At 44.5% G+C, this 23,035-nt stretch overlaps 1 protein-coding gene across 3 annotated transcripts in view; it reads left to right on the forward strand.

Moving 5' to 3' along the window:
- CDK14 (cyclin dependent kinase 14) overlaps window positions 1-23,035 on the forward strand; it is a 505,408-nt gene that overhangs the window by 407,368 nt on the left and 75,005 nt on the right. For all 3 annotated transcript variants that reach the window (XM_083189415.1, XM_083189416.1, XM_083189417.1), the window contains one exon: window positions 6,693-6,837. In XM_083189415.1, coding sequence (XP_083045541.1) covers window positions 6,693-6,808 — 116 coding nt within the window. In that variant the 3' untranslated portion in view covers window positions 6,809-6,837. The remainder of the gene's footprint in view (window positions 1-6,692; window positions 6,838-23,035) is intronic.

The following is a 23,035-nucleotide window of genomic DNA, read 5'->3' on the forward strand; positions in this document are numbered from 1 at the left end:
GGGGACATATCGGACAAATGTTGGTGTCCTCATGAGGAGGAGTCTGGTAGCATATAAAGAGATATGAGTGCTTCAAATGGCAAATGTGTATATTTTAAACTTTACAAGTGTCTTTATATTAAAACTAAACTGGAATTCCACATGAACAGTGTCCAGCAGAGGGACCCTAACTGCCTTGTGTCTGCATCTTTGTAAATCTATTCCATGTTTTCATTTTCCTTTGCTGTCAGTGGTCCTTGGGTAAATTGTAGACACTCCATATTATGTGGCTCCGGCATGTCTTTTAAATGAGGAGTAAAGTCATTGAGATGCATGCTGTCAGTCTACAATACATATAAAATACATACATGGTTAGTACACTACAATACAAGCAATCTTTAAAAAAAACTTTACATACTTTATATGAAATGGTTTAAAGAGCAAAGCCCTCTTTTAAAAGTCCTTACACTCCCATCTTGTCCGTACACATCAACTCTTCCAACCACTTTGTCTGCTTTCTTGACATGGTCAAGAACATGGCAATAACAGTTAAAATATGCAAAATCATGCACTTGGGTTTCAAAAACCCAAAGGCTAAATATAAGTCAAGGGCATTAGAAGCTTCTGAGGATTAAAGGGATTTAGGATTGACTTAAAGGGAATGCAATACAATGAGAAAGGCAAGTCAGATGTTTGGTTGCATAGGGAGAGGAAACAGGAGTAGGGAAAAAAAAGTAATAATGCCACTGTATATTTCATTGGAACGACCTCTTCTAGAGTACTGTGTCCAGTTCTGGAGACCATATCTCCAGAAGGATGTAAATACATTAGAGACTGTACAAAGAAGGGAAACTACAATGGTGCATGGCCTACATCACAAAACGTACCAGGAAAGACTAAAAGTTCTTAATATGGATAGTTTTGAGCAGAGAATGGAAAGAGGGGACATGATAGAAACTTTAAAATATACCAAAAGCTTTAATAAGCTCCAGGAGCAAAACATTATTTAAAAAAAGAGGAGCAACAGAACACGAGGACATGCACTGACACTGGAGGGAGGTTCAGCAGAAATGTGAGGAAAAAGGACTTCACAGAAAGGGTAGTGGACAAGTGGAATATTCTCCCATCAGAGGTGGTAGAGGCTAAGATACAGTATTAGAGCATTTAAACTTGCATGGGACAAACATAAGGATATCCTTTCAGTGAACTAAGGATCAAATAGGGTTGAGGTTACCTTAAAGACAAGATGGGCCAAGTGGTTCTTATCTGCTGTCTAAAGGGTGGGTGGATTCTTTGTCTGAGAGTGGAAAAGTTGTAACATAGCGACTGATGGAGATGACGTGTGAGATCGCTGTGTTTGGTTGAGCCCCTGTGTTGAAAAAACAATGGTTGGCGTGGGGCCCATTGCTGGTAGGGTCAAATTGTGTGGACTTACTGGCTAATAGAGTTGATGAGTGTGGATATAATGGCTGATGGTACCAATTTGTACGGATCTATTAGATGGTAGACTAGGTATTTTTGGGGACTCTAAAATAGTAGAAGTGTGGTCACAATCTCTGGAGGTGTTGCTTTAGGAGTATACAGTGGTTGAGGTTGGCAGACCTGAGGACATGTGGATGGTAGAATTCTGTGTGGGAACATAATATATGGTATGGCAGAGGTGTATATGGATACAGTAGAGTTGCTGGATGGGGACATAGAAGCTAATAGAATGGTAATGTTGATGTGTGTGCGTAAGGTGCGGCAGGAGTGCAGGCACTATAGAAAAAAAGACAGAAATAAATTTACAGGGGGAAACAACGAAAGTAGTAAGCACTGTATGTAACACTGTCTCTTAAATTAGCATCACACATGTCTACAATCTTCTAATCAGTCAGTTTATTTAAATGGAGAAAAGTAGTCACTCTTCTACTTGGTATCATCATGTGCACCTCATTAATCAAAGACCTGATCATTTAGAAAGCAATGGACTTGTGGGAGCATCATGGGCATGTATCAAAATCTCGTTGTGTTTCCTGGGTAAAGGAAGCTGGTTTCAAATGTATTTCTACCTATTATGGGGGGGTGCCGGACGGGGTCCCAACAGTCGGGATCCCGACAGTCATTTCCCTGACGTCGGGATACCGACTGTTAAAACACCGACAGACGGGTTCCCGACGGCCACCGGCTATTCTCCCGCGTGGGGGTCCACCACCCCCATAGAGGGAGAATAGAATAGATGGCGAGCGTAGTGAGCGCAGTGAGCCCGCAAGGGGCTTTGTTGTGCTCGCCATGCTTTCTGAGTCCGGCCAGTCGGGATCCCGACGTCGGGCTAATGACTGTCGGGATCCCAACTGTCGGAACCCTATACCACACCCATTATGGGGCTCGTGCAAGTGCCTCCAAGAATAATGACAGTTGAAGGGTAATATCACTGGGAGTCACAGGTTTCTGCTTGCTCAGACATGATCAGATTCTCATCCTAGCACCCTTCATCTTTGAAAGCCCGTGGATGTTCCTCTTCCCTGCTGAACTACAGACCACACTGTGCTAGAAACACCACAGCAGAGAGCACGACCCCAGGCAGGAAAGAGGAACTGCATGTGTTTTCAGAGATGCAGGGTTCTAGAAAGAACACTAGTAGTATATCATGCTTCCGTGACTGCCCGCAAGTGCAGCCTCTTTGTGTTTTACTCAAAATCAGCCCCTCTATGGCCCTTATTCAGATTGATTCGGTCAGGCAGGAATTCGCCAGGGACCGATGTTTTGCGCATATGTGCATGCGCATAAGATGGGAGCGTGCAGGGTTCTGGGTGACTCGCAAGGGTGCGAATTTGCACCCGAGCGAGTCAACCAGAATAAGGGCCTATATGTGTTTTCTAGACGGATCCGCAATTTTGCAAACCCAGGTACCTTTCTGGAGGGGGGGGGGTTCCAAAAATATGAAAGGTGGGCCTGCACCTGTGGGATAAATAGTGCTTATATCCTAATGAAATGTTTTTCAGCTGAGTACTTTTTCTGTGATTCATAGGTGAGCATCAAAGAACACCAACGGCGCTGTTTTCGTTGACCCTGACAATTACCACACACGATCATGACATTCTGTCACGCAAATCTAGCTGCAGCATCTCCTGTCCACCCCCTCCTCCTAGCACCACATATACAATTTCCCACACTGCACACGCAGAATGATATGAGGGTCCTGATCCATCACACTTACAGTAGCTTATGCATAAGAGCTGTCAATGGGGATGGCTAAGAATTAAGTAGTAAGATTAATTCGTTCTTTTTTTTTTTTTCAGTCCAACGCTGAATCCATCCTCCGCTTCTATGATCATTCACCACTTCTGACATCTCAATCCGATCTCAATGTATGATTAAGCACAGCTAGGGTTCTGATAGTCTCTAAATTCTGTATTCTCTAGTAGTACTTTTCACTTAATATTGAGTTATTACCCAGTTGCCACTTTATCAGCCGGTGGTTAAATCCGGGGCTCTTTCGGAGAAGCGTTGCCTTCGCATTATCACTGTTCAGCAGGCTGCCAGTCGAGAGAGGGACTTGTCCTAGTCATTAACAAGCACAATATATGCAGAACACCAGAGGGGAATTAAAACCACAAAAAATACCTCAGGGTGGTATTTTTAATATGAGAATTTAATTTGTAATTTCACAGATTAAGAATTTTGGCAGCATTAATCCTTTTATCAGCTCACAGCAGGTAATTTACAGAAGCATAACCATAAGGAGATATTCACTGGCAGAAACACGTCTTTGCATATACCGTTAAACATCGGGAGCAGTGAAACCTTTTGAAGGGGGGAGAATAAAGATGAAAAATCATTATATTTTTAAAGGAAGGTTTTTTTTTTTTTTTTTTTCGTTAAATGCCTCCAGTGAAAATTTAAGTTGGAGGAATATGGTTTCTGTGTCTGGGAGATAATCATTATGAAACACATATCCCAAAAAAAAAAAAAAGTCTTGTTATATATACTGAGGGCTCGGTTTTTATACGTTTTATATACTGTGTTTGCTTAAACATTTCTAGGAAACAAAGATAGGCTGAGTTGCAACTAGGTAGTCGCTGTTGTTTGCCAGACACAGCATCTTGATTGTGTAAGGAAAATGGCATCCAGTCAGCCATTTTGTTGGCAGGATCAATGTGTATGAAAATGCATCTCAGATTATCGAACAGCCTACATGATTTAATAACTATGCCTTGGGTTGTATAAAGTGGACGGAGATAAAGCACCAGCCAGTCAGCTCCTAACTGTCATTTTACATTTACATTTTTGGCATTGTTTAAAAAATAATGAGCTGCCGCTCAATGCTTAGTATATAGACCGCTATGAACTATTAAGCAGTGACATCACTGAAGCAGGATGTGGGGGAAGCTCTTTTGTGGTTCCTAATGGGTTGTATTCTTGTATTATCAGCTTAATAAGAACCAGCACCAACACTGATGTATGTACACTGCACACTGCATACAATGGTTAAGCCATTTTGTGAGTTTAACTGTAGTTAGTGGGAATGTGACTTATACCCTTCTTCCATTGGCCCTATCAAAGCAGCCGGATGTCCTTCTGGCTGCAGGGGGCAGGAGGAGGCGCCGGGGACAGCCTGCTTAGCTGTCCCCGGTGTGTAGGCATCAGGAGCCGGCAGGGAGGAGACGGAGACCCCCCGCAGACCACAGTACCGGTATCGCGGGGGGTCTCCATTATTATGTTAGTACATATGCGCTGGCATCGCGGCGGACAGCCGGCGAAGGGCGGCGATGTATATTAATACATCCCGCCCTTAAAGAGCCAGCTAATCAGCTCCTACCTGCCATGTCACAGACTGTGTTTGAAAAATGTCAGGCAGGAGCTGATTGGCTGGTTGTTTATCACTCTCCATTTTATCAATTTTGAAGCTTGATACATCTGGCCCTAAAACCCCTTTTCCACAAAAATCCCAGATGAGACCCAGAATTTTGAATAAGGGTCCAACCTGTTAACCATTACCCTGCCTTTTGTTGCTTTAGCAAAATTGCTTAGCACAAATCTCTGCATGTGTATGTGCTCCCCATGGGAGATCTGGACACCAGGAAATCGCCTACCTAATTGCTTAGCACACATCTCTATGTGAGTATGCCCCTTTACTCGAGACACATTACTCTTTAGGAGTCGGTAAGACTGCAGAGGAACTTTGTGAGCTAAAACCATATTTATGAGAATGTAACCTGTTTATTTGACTGGGAACCAGTGAATCCGTTGAGCCATGACAATGAGGTAGCTAGTGTGTGGTTCTATGAGAAGGCATCCTATCAGTTCGCTGTGAGGTTTAGTGCTTCTGTTTCCTACATGCAGTTAAGTGTTTGTGGGATTTACTCTTATGCTCGGTACACACCAGGACGACTAGGGCCCGATCTCCTCAATCTAGATCCAATTCCGACCAATTGGATTTAGATTGTGTGGTGATTGGGCCCTTTTCTGTCCTGGTGTGGACCGATTCCGATCCGATGCGCGGTTCCGCGGGTCGGTCGGTCGTTATTGAGATCCTACCTGCTGCAGGTAGGATCTGAATGACGACCATACAGCCGGGTGTGGGTCGCCATTGGATCGGACCCGCTCACGGTGCACATCGTGAGCGAGTTGTGCCCCCCCGCGTCACCGTGAGCGGGTCGGACGAGACACTGAAGACCCGCTCACGATGTGCATCGTGTGCGGGTTGTCGTGGTGTGTACCCTGCATTATTCATGAGATTGTTCATATCACTAATGACATCACCGTGAGCCATTTTCAATAGATCTATTAATTTGAAGATTTGCAGTTTATGATTTTTCTGCCCAATGGTGGCATCCCCAAGGCATACCGCTCGGGTGTGGATTAGCTCACAGACAATGAGCCAGATATACCAAGCTAAAAGTGCTAAAATGGAGAGTGATAACCCACTGGCCAATCAACTGCCTGTCATGTCACAGGCTGTGTTTGAAAAATGACAGGTAGGAGCTGATTGGTTGTGCGTTTATCACTCTCCATTTTTAATGCTTAGTACATCTCACCCAGTGTCTTGGTAGACAATCAATAGATCAACATTGATTGATTGATTGATTGATTGATTGTCTATCTAGACATTGTTTGTGAGCCACCCAGATACTGGATGACCCTAGTTTGTAGAACATAGAGGGACAGCACTTTCACTTCACAAAGTCCTACCTCACTCTACTCTTGAAGGTAGCCACAAATTTCCCCAAACTTCACAACATTTTTCCAGTAACCTAGACCCCTAAATGGCTGACCCGTCGAACTGTGACCTACATATGATGCCATTGATACCTTCTTGTTTTCCCCATTTGGGGTCTGTGGGAGAGGAACTCGAGGTGGGAGGTCTGGGGGGCGTTGGTGCAGTGATTCACATCATCACGGGCCAAGCTTACGCTGTTCATTGTCACAATTTGAGTCACTCAGCAGGGTAGGCTGGCCCACAATTCCGCAAATCATGCCACCAATGACTTCACAGAGGAAGCGGGAGTGATTTCAGTGGCTGCTCTAATTTGCAAGGAGTCAGGGGCAGCCGCTGAAAACCAGGAGCCTCCTGCACATTCCTGGGGATAGGGTGTATGTGCAAAGTGAACCATAATCTTTTCCACCAAGTTCTTTTCCACCATGTATGTATTTTTCACAGTTCTATCTGAAGTAAAGTCACTGTGTGGAGCTCCACTACTTTAACTTGCTGTCTCTTTCCCCTCTTACAGTGTCTTCCATTTTTACCGTACCGAATGTGAAGTTACAGCCAGAAGCAGGAGAGGGCATGCGGGTGTTTGGGAAAAACAATAGTTTCAGCAAAAGTCTCTCCAACAGCAAGCACTGATGGATTATGGCCATGCGTGTGGAGTTCAGGTATGTGCATGCATGATGGGATAATGATAACAGGCTTTCGGTCAAGATCAAGTATGCATGATTTGTGTAATTAAATGAGACTGTAATGTACTAAGATAAATTCCATTGGCGTAGCGATTGCGTGATGCATGTAATATTGGTGAGCGTTTATGTTTCCAGAGGCTCTTGGTAGTTATTGTGCCCATCACGGAGACGACGCACATACTTTTCTGAGAATTATTGCCTGGCAGAGATCTCATTGCCGCTGCGCCTGCAGTGAGTCTGTCCTGTCACATTGATTGTGACAGCTGGAGCCACCACCATCCAAACATAGATGAAACAGAGGAATGAGAAGTGCTGGAAACAAAGGATCCGACGTGGAATTTACCAGTAGCCAGATTAACTACTTATTGCCTGTGTTATGCACTACTGATTTACCGTGGGATGGTACCAAAATGCCGGCTTCTGCAATGTACTTTCACTTTGAGCTGTGACCATTTTAAGCCCACAAACTTTCCACCCCCTGTCCCTATCAGCTCCTACATCCAATCTCTATCTTCACAGCTCCCTGTGCGTGCAGTGGGCGTGGGGCAGCAGCAGGGGGCACAGGCCATGGGAATCCCCAGCGTTTCATGGGAGTCCCCATTCAAATGGGGCAGTGACGCGGTTGCGGGGGGGGGGGGGGTGGCCAGCGGTTGTCAGCTGCCCGGCCACTTCCTGCACAGGGCACTTGCAGATCTGAGACACCATAGACCATGCGATGGGGGGTTGCGGCATTTAGTCCACACGCAATGCTGTGAAATTTGCAGCGTTGCGTGTGAACCAGAATAAGGTTCCTAGTTTAATAAACATTTCCTAATCATGAGTGTATCCTCTCTTTATATCCTGGATAGTCCTGGCGTAATCCTCCGGAAGAACTAAATGAAATTCTTGTGTTGCCTAGATTTAGCAATGCTAATATTAGATCCGCAGAGATGTGAGTGATGTGTGTGAGTTGCATAACACCTCTTCCTTGGTTATTGGGTTACTGCTTCATTATTATACTTTACACTGATTGGGGATCATCAATCCCCTGCCTTAAATACAGGCGTAGTGCAACTTCTGTACTGTGATACTGTGCATGTACCCCAGGGGTAACGCAGCAGAGATTACACTTTGTGGTATAATATATGCCAGTTATAATGCCCTGGTAGCTGACCGGGACTACTTCCTATGATAATGACCAGGAGATTATGGATGGTTGGATGGCTTAGGGTGGGGTTTAGGGATATTATGGGACTTGTGGTAGTGTATTGGAGTTTATGCTTATGTTTTTCCTATTGTATAAAGTTTGGGAGGTGTGGATGAGATGTGAATCTAGGGGTGAAAGTAAATATTAATTGCATAACTGTATGTTTTGCTCTGCTATAAACTCATTGACCATACAGTAGGAGCAAGTTTCATCTTTGCTCCTTTGGCCATGGCTAGCCATGGCTATTCTATTGTTCTCAGCTGCAATACAATACGTATTGCAGCTGAGAACAATATAATAGCCATGGCTAGTCATGGCTAGCCATGGCCAAAGGAGCAAAGATGAAACTTGCTCCTACTGTATGATCACCATACTCTGCCATTGCTGGGTATGACAGGATTACTGCAATGGGCGCCATTTCGGGTCCTGGAATCAATGTCCTGCCTGCCACGGGTTAAGAAGGGGGCTTGGCCACGAGCTGCGGCCATTCTCGGCAGAACGAGCCCGACTTCTTGTGAAGTCAGGCTCGTTCTGCCGAGATCCCCTGTTCAATACAGGAATAGGGCATTGAATAGGGCCCCGTAGCAATCTCCCCCTTCTGGAATGGCTGCTGGAGGATTGACTATCCCCCTAAAGGTGTCTTCACACGGTAAGTTTTGTTTGCGAATCGACCCAGATTCGATTGGAAAATGGCAAGCAAAACGCATTCATTGTAGTCTTGCCGGCACAGTTTATTTTACTGTTCGATTCACGGTAAACGGAAGCGCACATCAGAATCAAATCAACATTGAATGAAGCTGAAAACCATTCGTTGTCCTTTTGATTTTGACTATATACTCAAAATTGAACACAAAATCTCACCGTGTGTACACAGCATTAGAGCGCCGACATGGCTTAAACTATCGACAGATAGCAGGTCAACATTTTCAAACTGTCAACAGATTCCCAATGTTGACATGAAATGTCATCATGTGACATTTTGACAATCTAAGGATGCCAATAGTTAATTGTAAGTGGCACAAGGAGGGTGAGAGCATAGGTTTTGTCTAGGGTTAGGCACTAGGGGTAGGGCATAACTAGAACACCGCTCCTCTGATGCCTGAACTGTAACAGATACTCGCATGGCCACTGGAACCTGGAACAATTTTGACATAATAACGGTTAACCATCTGTACTCAGCACGTACTTCGGACGTGTCCTCATTTCACCCTCCGTAACACTTCCACTGATCTCTAGGCTTAATCATTTTTTGTTCCCAGAGAGGTAGTGTCCCCTCCACCACTCCCCTATCGCCGTGCACAGAACGTCTGAACCTAAGGGCTACAGACATTTTCCTCACATGTAATCCTTTCACTTTTCTATTTACTACGTTCCTAAAACAAAATAAGACAAATTTTACATTCAAAATAGAGCATAGATGATTTTAATTTGTACAATGGTTTTGAACTTAGTGTTTCTGTGTGATGACTTGCTGATGGCCACGACAAGTCTCACCTCCTCCAGGCTAAATAGAACTAGATAAAAATAATTTAAATATTTGCTTTTGGCAATTTCCACCGAAGGGGTGGAATATAAATACATGAATGTGACTGAAATATTAACGAGGACATTTGCATAAAATTGATTTTAATTACTGCACACAGAAGTGGACTAAAAAATTATGCAAATTGTTATTGCAAATTGCTATACTTGCCATACAGATGTGAAACTCCTACCAAATGCAGGACAAGCGATGCAAAGTACCATTTGTTTGAGACAATCAGTGGAAAAATTACTTTCTCGGATTCTCAGGTTTATATTTTAATGGCGTCCACATTACACAATAATAGATCAGCAAAATTTTGCCAAAGCTGTATCAATTGTTCATTGTTTGCAAGGAAAAAAATTCCTTCACCTGTGTAATTACTATTATTGGTATTTTATTTTTAGTTGAGAAGTAGGATAATATTACGGACAAAATAGAAGGAAAATAAAGAAACTTGCACGGTGCACTCTTGTAGACTTGTACGGTGCGCTCTTGTAGACTTGTACGGTGCGCTCTTGTAGACTTGTACCGTGCGCTCTTGTAGACTTGTACCGTGCGCTCTTGTAGACTTGTACCGTGCGCTCTTGTAGACTTGTACCGTGCGCTCTTGTAGACTTGTACCGTGCGCTCTTGTAGACTTGTACCGTGCGCTCTTGTAGACTTGTACCGTGCGCTCTTGTAGACTTGTACCGTGCGCTCTTGTAGACTTGTACCGTGCGCTCTTGTACGGTGCACTCTTGTAGACTTGTATGGTGCACTCTTGTAGACTTGTATGGTGCACTCTTGTAGATTTGTCGGTGCACGCTTGTAGACTTGTAAGGTGCACTCTTGTAGACTTGCACGGTGCACTCTTGTAGACGTGTACGGTGCACTCTTGTATGAAGAGTGCAGTCTACAAGAGTGCACCGTACAATACAAGAGTGCATCGGGCAAGTCTTTAGTTTTTTTCTATATTGTTGCTATATATCAAGAGACAGGGAGCACCACCCCTAACATAAGGGGAGAATATCACAGTAACAATTAAGATAAACTCCCAGTTACAAATAAGATGCTAACTACAGAAAAAAAGATTAGTGCGGATCAACCAACGTGTACTTTTAAACTAATATTACGAACAACCCTCGGTTGACCTCATACTTGGATGTGGCTTCGATTCCACCATCTCACCTCTGTCTGCAGCGATTAGTGATGGATTTTTCTGTAGTATTGTCCAAGTTTAACCTGCCAGAATCGGGTGGTTGTTATGGAGACCCATTGATGCTCAGCCTCTTACCTTTTCAGTTATGAAGTTAGGCTGCTGTCCAGCTGCTGAAGCTAAACTATCATAGTACAAACACATATCATTTTTAGAAGGGAACGGGTGTGGACTAGCTCACAGACAATGTCTAGGTAGGGTGTCACCAAAAGGTCAAGGTTGACACTGACAAAGATCGACGTGCACTAAGTCAACGTTATCAAAAGGCTGTCATGCACAAGGACGACATAGGAAAATGGTTGACATGGAAAAAATCGACACATGAAAAGGACGCCATGACTTTTTCAGGGTGCTTTATGTCAATCACGACACCTGAACCATTGGACCCTCCGATTAGAGTAATACATACCCTGTCATGCTTCAGCCAGGTACTGTAACTCGCTCCCTTACTGCTGCACTTGACACAACTTAAACATTGCCATTCGTTAATGGTAAACCATGAAAGTAAAAAAAAAAGGAAACAATCGAGAAAAACACGTCAACTTTTTAATGTGTCAACCTTTTGTTTGTGTTTACTTTTTTTAAATGTTGACCTAGTGCGTGTCGAGCTTTTGTCAATGTCAACCTAGTGTGTGTCGGCCTTTTGTCAATGTTGACCTACTGTAGTACATGTTGACATTGACACGGTCTGTGAGCCATCCGGACACCTATGGGAACACTACATACTTTTCAAGTTCCAGGTCCAACTACTGATAGTTTTGTCCACCCCTCTTGAAAGCGGTCATCGTACAACTGGGTTTACCATATTTCACCGTCGAAGCTGAATTGATTCCCTCTAGATGTTGGAAGTGATTTTTTTTTTTTTTTTTTTGCCCAATACATTCTCTGATGCGCAGTAAACTAGTTGTAAAATAGCCCAATTGTCCAACAAAATGATGATGTGCACACCATGGGAACTATGGACATGTTGGTCTCGTGTCCTATATTCTATAGCGTATCCTATTAGCAACGTTTTCATTGTGATTCTCTATTAACGTTCTTGCCGCTGTTTGTTTTGTCTGCTGTTTTGTAACGTTGGAACATGTTTCAACCCGCCACTGATGTGCACTGGGCTACATTATTAATGCCAGGACAGCAGCCAAGTCCCACCAGGGACAGTCTGTGTGCTTTCCTAACATTCCGAAAAAGTATCTTCACAAAATCATGTTTTAGTTCAAGTAAATGATAATGTTTGAATTTACATCTGGTCTAATAAAGGACTTGTACAGTTGGCAGAGAATACTCTAGTCATTCTATGCGGTACTTGTGTAATATCTGGGCGCCCGATTTTTTCATCGCATGCCATTAAAGGCATGCGAAGAGACACGATGGGACACGATTTTCGGGCTTTTTAGACGTTCCTTATACAATGTAAAAATCGGTTGCATCGCATTCCATTACAATGGCATGCGATGCAATGCGACGCGACCGACCCAATTTTTACATTGTACCCAATGTTAAATGGCCCCCCAGACCCTATTTTTAATTGTATACCCACCATCATGGTTAATTATTAGGTAAAATGCCCCATTAAGCCCCATTGTTAACGCAACGCCATGATAAACGCAAACCCGAAGCGTGGCGAGCGCTGCGAGCCCGCGAACTGTGACGGTACGCGCCCTCCAACCTTTTCATACCCCCACTATCCATGTTGGCGTGGAGCTGATTTTATATAGTGTGGCGAGCGGACGCGGAATATGTGTCTTATTTGCAAAATCATGTGATATGCAGCATGCCTATAGTCTGTGTGCAACTGCTACTTTTTCTGTTTATGAAATACTACGCTGCAGGGTTTATTATTTTCCAATAAAACCCAGTAGCATAGCATTTCATACACAGAAAATGTTTTTTTGATTATGGAAAAAGCAATTTGTTTGCGGCTATAGCCATGGTCGCACACAGAATGTAGGCATGCTGCTTATCACTTCAATCAGCAGAAGCTGTTTGTGCTTCCTATCTGCATCCTTTTATTAATAAGATTTTAACATGAAAAAGTCACACGAAGAGGCACTCAGCACGACCGAGTCACACAGCGCTAATGCATTATGCAAAACCCTACTAATAACATATTAATATCACAAAAAATTCTAGTAAAAATATATTTTAAATAAATTAATACTTGCATATTTGCCACCAGTGGTGCAGGGAGGGGGTTCGGGCCAGCTGCAAGGAGAACAATATACGCACAGAGGGGAAGTAAGAAAGATACAGAAATACATATACACAAAAGGGGAAGGGGCGGGATACTGGTTCCGGTTGATCTACTCTACAGTATCTAGAGAGACATAGTCAATAGGTCTACCCCAAATAGTTCAACATGCAATAGGTCAACAAGGTGAAAAGGTCGACGTGGTAAAAAAAATCAACATTTAAAAGGTAGACTAGTGACCAGGTCGACATTAGTTTTTCATGATTTTTTTACCGCTTTATTCTTGCTTTATCACCCATGTCGGCATAGAGGGATAATATAATAGTGAGCTCAAAGCATCAAGGGTACGTGTTACACCAATTCATCCACCAATCCATGTTGACCGTTGTCGACATATATGAAAATATTTCTATAAATCTTGTTACATTGCACAACATTTATTATTATTATTTACTTGAAACAAATATATTTTGTTTGGCAGTCATACCCAGGATTAGAACCTGTGACACCTTCTGGATAGAGCTATTTGCTCCCGCACAGTAGGTATACAGATGGGGCCAGATTAATTGTTTCTGCCAGACCGCCATCTGCAGGTTTCTAGGGGATGGCGGTCTGGCGGTTGGGGGCGGGATGTGATTGCCCGAGAATGGAGAGCACAAACATCTCGCCATGTGCGCACCCCATTTTGGTGGTGCATGGTGAACGGCGCGATGGGATCTGCTCTGATAAGAGCGACAACCATCTATAATTTTTAGTTCTAAAGCCTCACTTTTAGGCAGATCTATTTACTGTAGTAACTTCATGTAGCTAGGGTGTGACGCATGCAATAATTCTATTTAGAATAAAGAGTGTGAGACTAGGCGGGGGATTCGGCTAAAGAAGCGCCATCAACTGCTTTCTATTAACTGATTCTATTAACTGATTTAAACTCGCAGGGGAGGAGAGGTGCCCCCTGTGGGAGCAGCAGCCCAGTGGCAGATGACACCATTGCCTCCCAAAATTATGCCTCTGTGCTATGTTGTTATGTGGAATAAATCGTATTCACCAGAATTAATCTATTCTCTAGGATATGGTGGTAAAAGAAGTGTGAGACACAAAGGGGTAAGTTAGTGAAAGGGCTGGGTTTGCAAGTGCTATGGATTTATTATATTTCTCCTATTGGGGAGATTCAATTACAGCATGGGTGTATCTTTGCCCTGAGCTATTTAGTTACTGCTGCTACCTCGCCGTAGGGCAGTGGTTCCCAAACTGTGTGCCACGGCTCCCTGGGGTGCCTCGGGTTGGTGGTCCAGGACCAATTCAAATTATGGTTAATTATTTATGGGCAAAACCAGTGCTGGTGGTTGCCAACCATAAGATATGTACAAACAGAAGCAAATCCTGCCCTTTACCACATAACTGACCCTAGGAATCACATATAAATCCAATCTACTTAATGTTATATTTATTCTGCATTTTTGGGGGGGGCCTAGGGGTGCCGTGAAAAAATTCTGATACTCTAGGATGCCTTGATTCAATAAAGATTGGGAACCCCTGCCGTAGGGTGTACTTAAACTGATTTTTTTTCCCTCGCAGCCTCACGAGCTGCAAGTATAAATCTGCGTTACGTGCACCCTCTGGTGCTTACCACGCGGTGCAACTCCATAAGATTTGTAAAATGAACTGGGCTACTGCAGAGCAGGGGCCACAATAGCAGGGAAATCCTCTATATCGCTTTTCTGGCTATAGCAATACACTGGCAAAGCGTGCTCCTCCATCAATCTGTATTACCCCCAGTCTCTTCTCCATATTGCATTCATCTCATTTTACTGGAATAGTCCTGATTGCTAGGGCTCTGTCCTGCCATCCATCTCATGGATGTATCCGTCCAGAAATCTAATGGGGCATATAGACGGTTCGATGCAACAGCCGTCGATACCGATTCCATATCGACACCCGCCGGGACATGGCCGGTGCCGGCATCGAAGAGGAAGGAGAGAGGGACGGACAGCGTGGGGGGAGGGAGGCAGGATGCTGCATAGGGCAGCAGCATGTAACTGCTCCAGATGTGCCACTGACTGCTGCACATAAAATATTTAACTTATGTGCAGCACGTATGATCTCCGATCCGTAGCACATGGGACAGCGCATTGGATTGGATCACATGTCATACACATGCGATTTCTCGGCCCGATCCCTAACCCTAATCCGCCCCGGCATATTTACGATTGGAATGCCAACTGTTGGGATTCTGGCATCGGCATCTCCATTGTTATTTAGATTCGAGCATCAGTCTTCTGATTCGGAGTCAGGATTCCGGCATTGGTGTTTTGACTGCTGGCATCCCGACCACCGAGATGCTAAGTTCCTCCCGCTCTGTGTGGTGGGGTTATTATAAGGATGGAATTCTTCACTCCTTTGCTTTTTTTGTCCTATGGTCTTCCAGCTCATCTATTTTTGTTGTAGGTACTTACAGCTTAGACATGTTCTCTGTGCACGTTGGGGGCAGTGTTACTATACATTTTGTGGATTTCCGGTACGATTGCTGGTCCGTACCCTGCCTGGAGATCCGTCTCCCTGGCTTACATCTCTCTGTTGTCATATTAAGGTACTGATGGGCTGTGTTATATTAGATCTCACTGAGATGTCTGATGATGATTGGGAAATTATACTGGGTTCTCCCATGGCTGCCACAGCATATGCTACGTTATCAATAAATCTACCTTTATATTGTACACAGGGTCCAGTGGACCCTGGCCAGGCTTTATGGTTTTGGAGAACTACCCTTGGATGTCTTTGCTGATTTCTGGCATTTGCTCTGGACTTGTCCATGGGTTGGCTCCTTATGGTCTTCTGGTTCCCCCTACTCGCTCCTCACCTGTGCCTTTCTGGTCTCGCACTTGAGGACTCCCTCCTGACCCACTTACAATTGAATGCGGACAAGCTTTTAACTCTGTTGCGGATTTGCATCCATATAACATGTGTGGCTCCACCTACTCCTTCACTTCCTCACTGTGTGGCCCTGTCACCTATGAAAATGCCCTCTGCAGCCAGATAGGATCTGGAACCTCTGGTACGCTAGGGCCAGAACAATGTAGGTACACTCCTGAGCAACCACCCCACCCCCAGATCATTTCTAATACTCCAATATGATGCTATTGGAATATTGGATATCTTCTTACTGGATGTGTATGTGGTCCTTTTGCATGCAATGTATCATATGCAATCTTAGTCATGGCTTCGGGATCCGATGGATATCCGGATCTGATCCAATGCACGCGGGACCGATATGGAACTTTTTACGCACTTTTTTGGCCGGAAGGGTCAAAATCTTATAAAAAAGAGGGTATATCATGGAAGTATATAGCCAGCTTATTTGTGGTATCACTGTTACTGATAAGTTAGCCACTGTTGTGTCCTATGTCTGCCTTGCCTATTAATCCCTCTGTACACCCTGTGAATACTCCGTTCTACTCCAATATAACTCTATTGGAGTCTTGTAGATCTTCTTACCGGATTTTGTATCCTGTGAATTTATGCTGCAATGTGTTGGTCTCTCCTGGTATGTTTTTGTTGATTCTGCTGTGTGCGCTCCAAATTCTTTTATGTTCTTTCGCCTTTCATTCCTTTGCTTTTTAAGTTTCTTATTGTTTTGTTTTTTTTGTATCCCTGCAATCTTTGCAGAGAAAAAAAATGCTTAAAAAAAAGTGCTGGTCCCTGCAGGTGTGATCATAGCCCCCCAAGACCAGCTGACCGGCCTAATAACTGGACTGTGTTATTATAGCATCAGGGATTACCAATGCAGAGTCCTTTATGTTTGTGCAAGTGTACAAAGGACACCTGCCTATTTGCTGGCTGCTCCTTCCCCCGTTGTAAAGTGGTGGGCGGGGTATGATGCAATTTAGAGGAAATCGTGTTGACATCCCACCTCCTTCTTTCATCTGAAGAGCGTTATTGGGGTGCGGGAGATTGTCGGAAGCGGGATCTACTTTCCCAGGGGGCTGGGAGTGTCACAAGATTTCTGGCAGCCTCCCAGCCATTCCAGTAGAGTAGGTGTGAATGGTATAAGTAGTGGCGGTTTTTACCTATGGTCTGCAGCCCCTCCAGGTAAAATCTGCCATTGTTCTCACTGTAACTTGCAGTGACTTCCTATTGGTCCTGCCAGTCACCTAAGGCTGTCCCACTGGGAGGTGTTCCCTCCCTCCGGGACGCCTCTATAGGGCTGCTGAGCAGCAGCCCATAAAACCAGGTTCTGCACATGCACAGTATGAGGACGATGCTGCGCCAGACCCGGCACCCAGACTATGCCTCTGCAGACTGCTGCAAAAGCAGCCAATAGAGGCTGGGACCAGCGCAAGTGCAGTACTGAAGAAGCTACTGGTCATGCGCCGGTGGGCACTAGGACCAGCGGCAGCAGATGGGGGACAAGGAACACGGCAACAGCGGAGGTGGCAGTGGAGGGGGGTGCATCGTGGCTGCCCACCTCCTCTGCAGAAGAACTCCCATCTTTGTCTCTCGGCGAACCGGGACCTGTACCACTTGTGCCCAAAAAAAGGGGTGCAGCATCAGAAGGGGTGGGGGCCTGGCCTCACACTGAAACCCATATTTTAATCATGTTGGGGGCGTGTCCAGCTCCCTGAGAAGCTGAGCAGCCCCAGAAAACCCCTCCCTGGATTGGTCAAATTGCCGTACACATGTGCACTGCATTTATTGAGTGATTACCGCTGCTTTGCAGTGCAGTGACAGTGTCCGATCAGCGCGACTATCCCACTGTCATCGGGACAGTTGGGCGGTAAGCGATATATATTATTTCAAAAACTGATTTTAATCAGTTTTTTTATTTGCTCTTTCCAAAATAACGGTGAGTTTTTACTTTTGAAAGGAAGACCTTCTGATAAACTTTTTGGATCTGCTAACTATCCTATATGAACTTTATATAACTAAGGGGCAGATGTATTAAGCCTGGTGAAGAGATAAACTGGAGATAAATTGGAAGGAGATAACGCACCAGCCAATCAGATCCCAACTGTCATATTTCAAACACAGCTGATTGGCTGGTGCGTTAACTCTTCCAAGTTATCTCCACTTTATCTCCAGTTTATCTCTTCTCCAGGCTTAATACATCTGCCCCTTTGAGACTTACGCGTCTACCTCTTCTGCGGTTCCTTCTTTTTCCTGTGTTTGTGGCACGTGCTCAGTCCTGTTATTGAATATTCTGTCTGAGTACCTCATTCTTTTCTGTTGTCATGGCGCTGAAAGATATGTGCCCGTGTTAGCCCCCCCAAAAATAAATATACAGGGGAAAAAAAAAAAAGACTCTCCTCTCACCTATTTACCGGATAGATTCCCCGTCGCCATGTTTAGGAACCCAGAAATAAGTTGTTTTTTTTTTATCCAGCTAGCATTGAATACGAGACAGATGTTATCATAATACGCTTTATTTTGCCTATCAGGATACAGCATTTTGTAAGACACATTTTATCTTTGTAAAATATGCTACCGAACAGCTGCATAAATTGGGAAAAATTAATTACCAAACTGTAAGCAGCTCCTTTGGGATTTTGCTGAGGATCACAACGGTATTATAAAAAAAAAAAAAAAATTGTTTTGAACGATAGAAAAGATCAGTGTTTTTTTTTTTCTGTTTACGTGAACAAAGGTGCCACGGCGTAGTAAAAAAAATAAATAAACCCCCGCAAACATCTCTAAGGTGTTAGTTGCAGAATTATCCGTCTTTGGGAAGAAATCTGTAATTACTGAGCCAGGCATTCAGTTCTGTCCTAATTTTCCCACCAGCCTTTCAATGCATCAGCTGCCTCAGAGACTTAAAGTATTCTCATTAGGTAGCGGCAGAAGCAGCTAAGCTTGCTTGCTACTTCATATTCTCTCGCTCTCTCTCCTGCTTCCCTTTTCTATTCTGCCTAGGGAGTGACTGTGAAGATCATTTGCCAGGATGATTGGCAGGTTAGAAGATTCGATCAGATGAGTTGTTCTTAGTGCGGGTCAAAAAGGCTAGTTAGCAGGAGCTGTCGAAAAATGCCAGCAGCATTTGAAATGGGAAATGTCATGACTTCCAGGCAGGGGGTGCCACCTGGAACAGAGAGCCCCCAGCTCATTAGCAAGTTGCAGAACGTAAACTTAACTAGAGGGAGCAGGGGAGGAAAAGATAATACCCAATGGGGAAAATTATTGTGAAGTGGAATTGATTTCATGTATAATTTGTTTATCACTGGAGGGGAACAAACGCTGTCCTCCTTATGTGCGGAGGAGCCTGGACTGTGAATGAAGCAGTTTAGCATAATCTCCGGGTTGGGCTAAGATTCAGCAAATCCCGGGCCCCTCTTGTCTTAACTGTGAAGATGATCGGTTCATGTTGTATTAATTAGTGCTGACATAGACCCGGGCGCTCTGTGTGGAGAGCTGTGATGCAGCGGCGCTCTGCCTAAACAGAGGGTTTATTCTGTCACCGCGTAGTCGGGAGTGTGTCCTCGCTACTGCTGCCTGCTGTGGGCAAAATGGGTTGTGCGCGGTATGTCGACAGGCATTATGTGAACATTCAGAATGTGGACATGGGAATGCCGACATACTAATAATGTTGATGTCGACATTCATCATATATAGAAAGGTTGACATATTTTCCCAGGTCCCCCAGCGGTGATTTACCTGCAGCTACAGCGACTGTAGTGGCGTCTTCCAGGTCCCAGTGGTCATGTGACATATAGGTTAGACCTCAAATCTTCAGACGTTTCGTTTTTTCTCCACCATTGCTAACCCAAACCCCTACCCATAATATCCCCTTTTGAGCCTAACCCTAACCCCCCCCCCCCCCCCTTACCCAGCAGCCAACCCTAGCCCGGACATCAGCATCTTTACCTATTGACATTTTAAAAATTTCAACATTTTTGGCAATGATTACACTATAACTGTCGATATTGTGAGTAACTTTATGAATGTTGACACTGTCACAGTCGACATTTTAATTACATACTCATACCTCCCAATTTTGAATAGTTGCCCATCCCCCCCAGTCACGTTGTCTCCGGGAGTAGATGCTGTGCACATGAGCCCACACACACACACACACACACACACATATTGTGGGATGTGGGGCAGTCCCAAAAATATGGGACTGTCCTTCAAAAATCGGGACAGTTAGGAGGTATGCATACCAAACATTCTGCGGCATGGCCCTCGTTAACGATCGGCTCCCGAGTCTGTACATGCACAGAAGACAGAGGGGGTTGTCAATGACCCGCAGGAGCATGCATTGGTTGTCGGCAATAGCTTACACACTTCGCGATATTATGAATGATATTGCACAGAAGGGCCAAAATGAGCAATATCGCCAAGCGTGTATGGGGCTTTACAGTGATTTTCAGTCACCGCAAATACGATCTACTCAAAATGGCCGGAAAAGTGATTTTGTTTTTGTTTTGTTTTAATGTAAGTTGCAACAAAGTGAACTTAAAGCAAAAGTGTGTACAGTACTTTGTTATTCTTTCACTAATGACCACCAAGAAATTCATTGTGTTCCTTATCGTTATTGCACAGCAACGACAGAACAGGATTCTATATTTAGAGTTTAATAATACAATATGCACTTAAAAGCTTTTTTGCTTCCCACCACCCCACTCTCACTCCCACCCCCAATCTCATATTGAATTCAATGCATGCACTGTGTAGAAATAATCTGGTAGCCCAAAAGGTATACCCAGGGCTGGCAACGGAAATCTTGGGGCCCGGAACACTGATATCTCGGGGGGCCCCCCAACACCGAACGCGGATTCTTATTACATTGCATATTGAATGTATTTTTTTTTTATTATTAGAAGTAAATTGATAATTAATATTTACAATGCAATATAATACGGGAGGGCAGAGATGGGAAGGCACAGCATTGTGCGTTGTGTGTTGTGTGGTTTAGTGTGTTGCGTGATGCCACTAAACTCATTAGTACAGATTTGCCAGACAAGTGATTAGGCAGCCATGCTTTTAGACCCCGAGTCCCTCAAAGTCTTGGGGCCCCTCAACTGGACGGGGCCCGGTACGAGTGTCCCCTTTGACCCCCCCTGTCGCCTGCCCTGGGTATACCACTTGGAAGACTAGGCAACCTACCACTGGAATATGGCATTGTAATCAGGGTACAAGACATCAGGACAATGGAACCCCTCATCTCTGGAAAATGCAATGTTGTGATCACCGAACAATGGGGGTCATTCAGCATGGCTTGCTAATAAGAGGCTGCAAGCAGAATGCCGCTACCCAGACTTAAAGAAAAACCGCCCCTTGTAAATTTGCATAAGCAAAGCTAATCACTATCCATTCGCAAATCCCGGAACATTGCAGAGACTAGGCCGTCTATGCAAATGTGAGTAGACGGGATGGAAGTCGTCAGCGCTGATGTCACAGACCTACGCCTGGACACGCCTGTGGTTTTTCTGACGCACCCAGAAAACGACGGTTTCCACCCAGAAACGCCAGCTTCCTGTCAAACTGTGGCGGCTACATTGCGTTTAACATACATAAGCATTTTCAGTCACTATGTCCCCTTGCGCATGTGCAATACGAACGGTATGTGTGCGCAGTGATTCGATAATCACTGGGTTTGCAAATTCTCTGATGCGATCCGTGGTAATGTAGGCCCAGTAAGTACTGATAAGGCACATCCTTTGCAAGCGGGATGATCTAGCCCAATCTCTAAAGCCTTTTATTTTCTGCAGTGTCCAAAGAGAGGGTTATACTGTGTGCTGATCACAGGGGTCACCGTCCAAGATGAAGGACCACATAATTTTAAATTGGAGATTCCTCTTTTTAAAAACGAATCCCCAACCCCCTAATTTAATGGAAGTCAGACTGGGGAAGGTCTTCCCTTATCCCCCCGAGTCTTTTCTTTCCCCCCTGTAAGTGCTGAAACCTGAGCTTTAGATTTATTAGGGTAGGTTCCGCATCCACAGTGACATCATCATACACAGGTGTTCTGATGTTTACAAAGTGCAACCTCCCCAAGTAGGGATGGCAGTGCATTTTTTCAATCCCGGAATTCGAAGGCGGGAGGGCAGTGCGCCCAGGACAAGGGGGCTGTGTGGCCTGTGCAGCGTGACCTCTAACGTCGTCACGCTGCACAGAGCCGCACTGCCGGGGATGGGAGAAGCTGGGCAGCGTCTGAGCGCCCACTCAGACACTGCCCAGCATTAGACTAAGCATGTGCAGTCTTATCCCAAAATTCCGGTATTGGAAACTCCGATCCTGGGATTGGCCGCCCTGTCCCCAGAGTGAGGGTATGTATGCTACTGTAAGTAAGCTTAGTTCTTACCTACCTGCAGCCATGCATGTATGAACGTGCTGAGGATGAGTCAGATATGTCCTCAAAGCTGGATTTCAGTTGAATACACGAGGTGCTATTTGAGCTTCCGATTCTCGTATATAGTCAAAATCGGAAGAAAAGTTTGCAGAAATCGCACAGTATGTATACAGCTTGCAATGCCGGTGTGCCTACGTGGGATTGGCAGTTTAAGAATATATAGACTGTGCAAGCCAATTATGACTATATTGTATAAAGTATAGTGTTTTAGCATATCATATTCAATATCGGCAAGAGTCAAAATCTCAAGTAAATTTAGTCAGAATCTCAAGTAAATATAGTCAAGATTGAATGGTTCTAGGCTCCAGGGAGTTCAAAGGAAATTGCATAGTCAAAATGTCACCGTGTGTATGCACCTTATATTGTCCATAAACAGTGCGATGCGCACCGTGCGTTTTAAACTAGATGTGGACAGAACATACTTTATGTTCTGATATGTGATATGATGTGCGCGGGAGCGGGCATCACATCGCACCCATTAATTGCACCTTGTTTGCGCACCATTAAGGCTTCACGGGGCCTGGAGCACAATGCACAAGAGAGTTAGCAAATATTGCAGAACTGGTCAGACGAGTGCCATCATATCAAGATTATTTAACAGATACAAAAGAGATAGAAAGGACGTTCCAGTTACTGCCTTACTCAGAGTATTGGAAGGAAGTAGCTATCAGCACTACACGTGTATATGTACTTTAGTATGTTATGTTGTGCTACATGGATTCAGCATACAGAGCATCCCA

The sequence above is a fragment of the Crinia signifera genome, chromosome 5 (genome assembly GCF_055691185.1).
Source record: "Crinia signifera chromosome 5, ASM5569118v1, whole genome shotgun sequence".
Taxonomy (NCBI): Eukaryota; Metazoa; Chordata; class Amphibia; order Anura; family Myobatrachidae; genus Crinia; species Crinia signifera.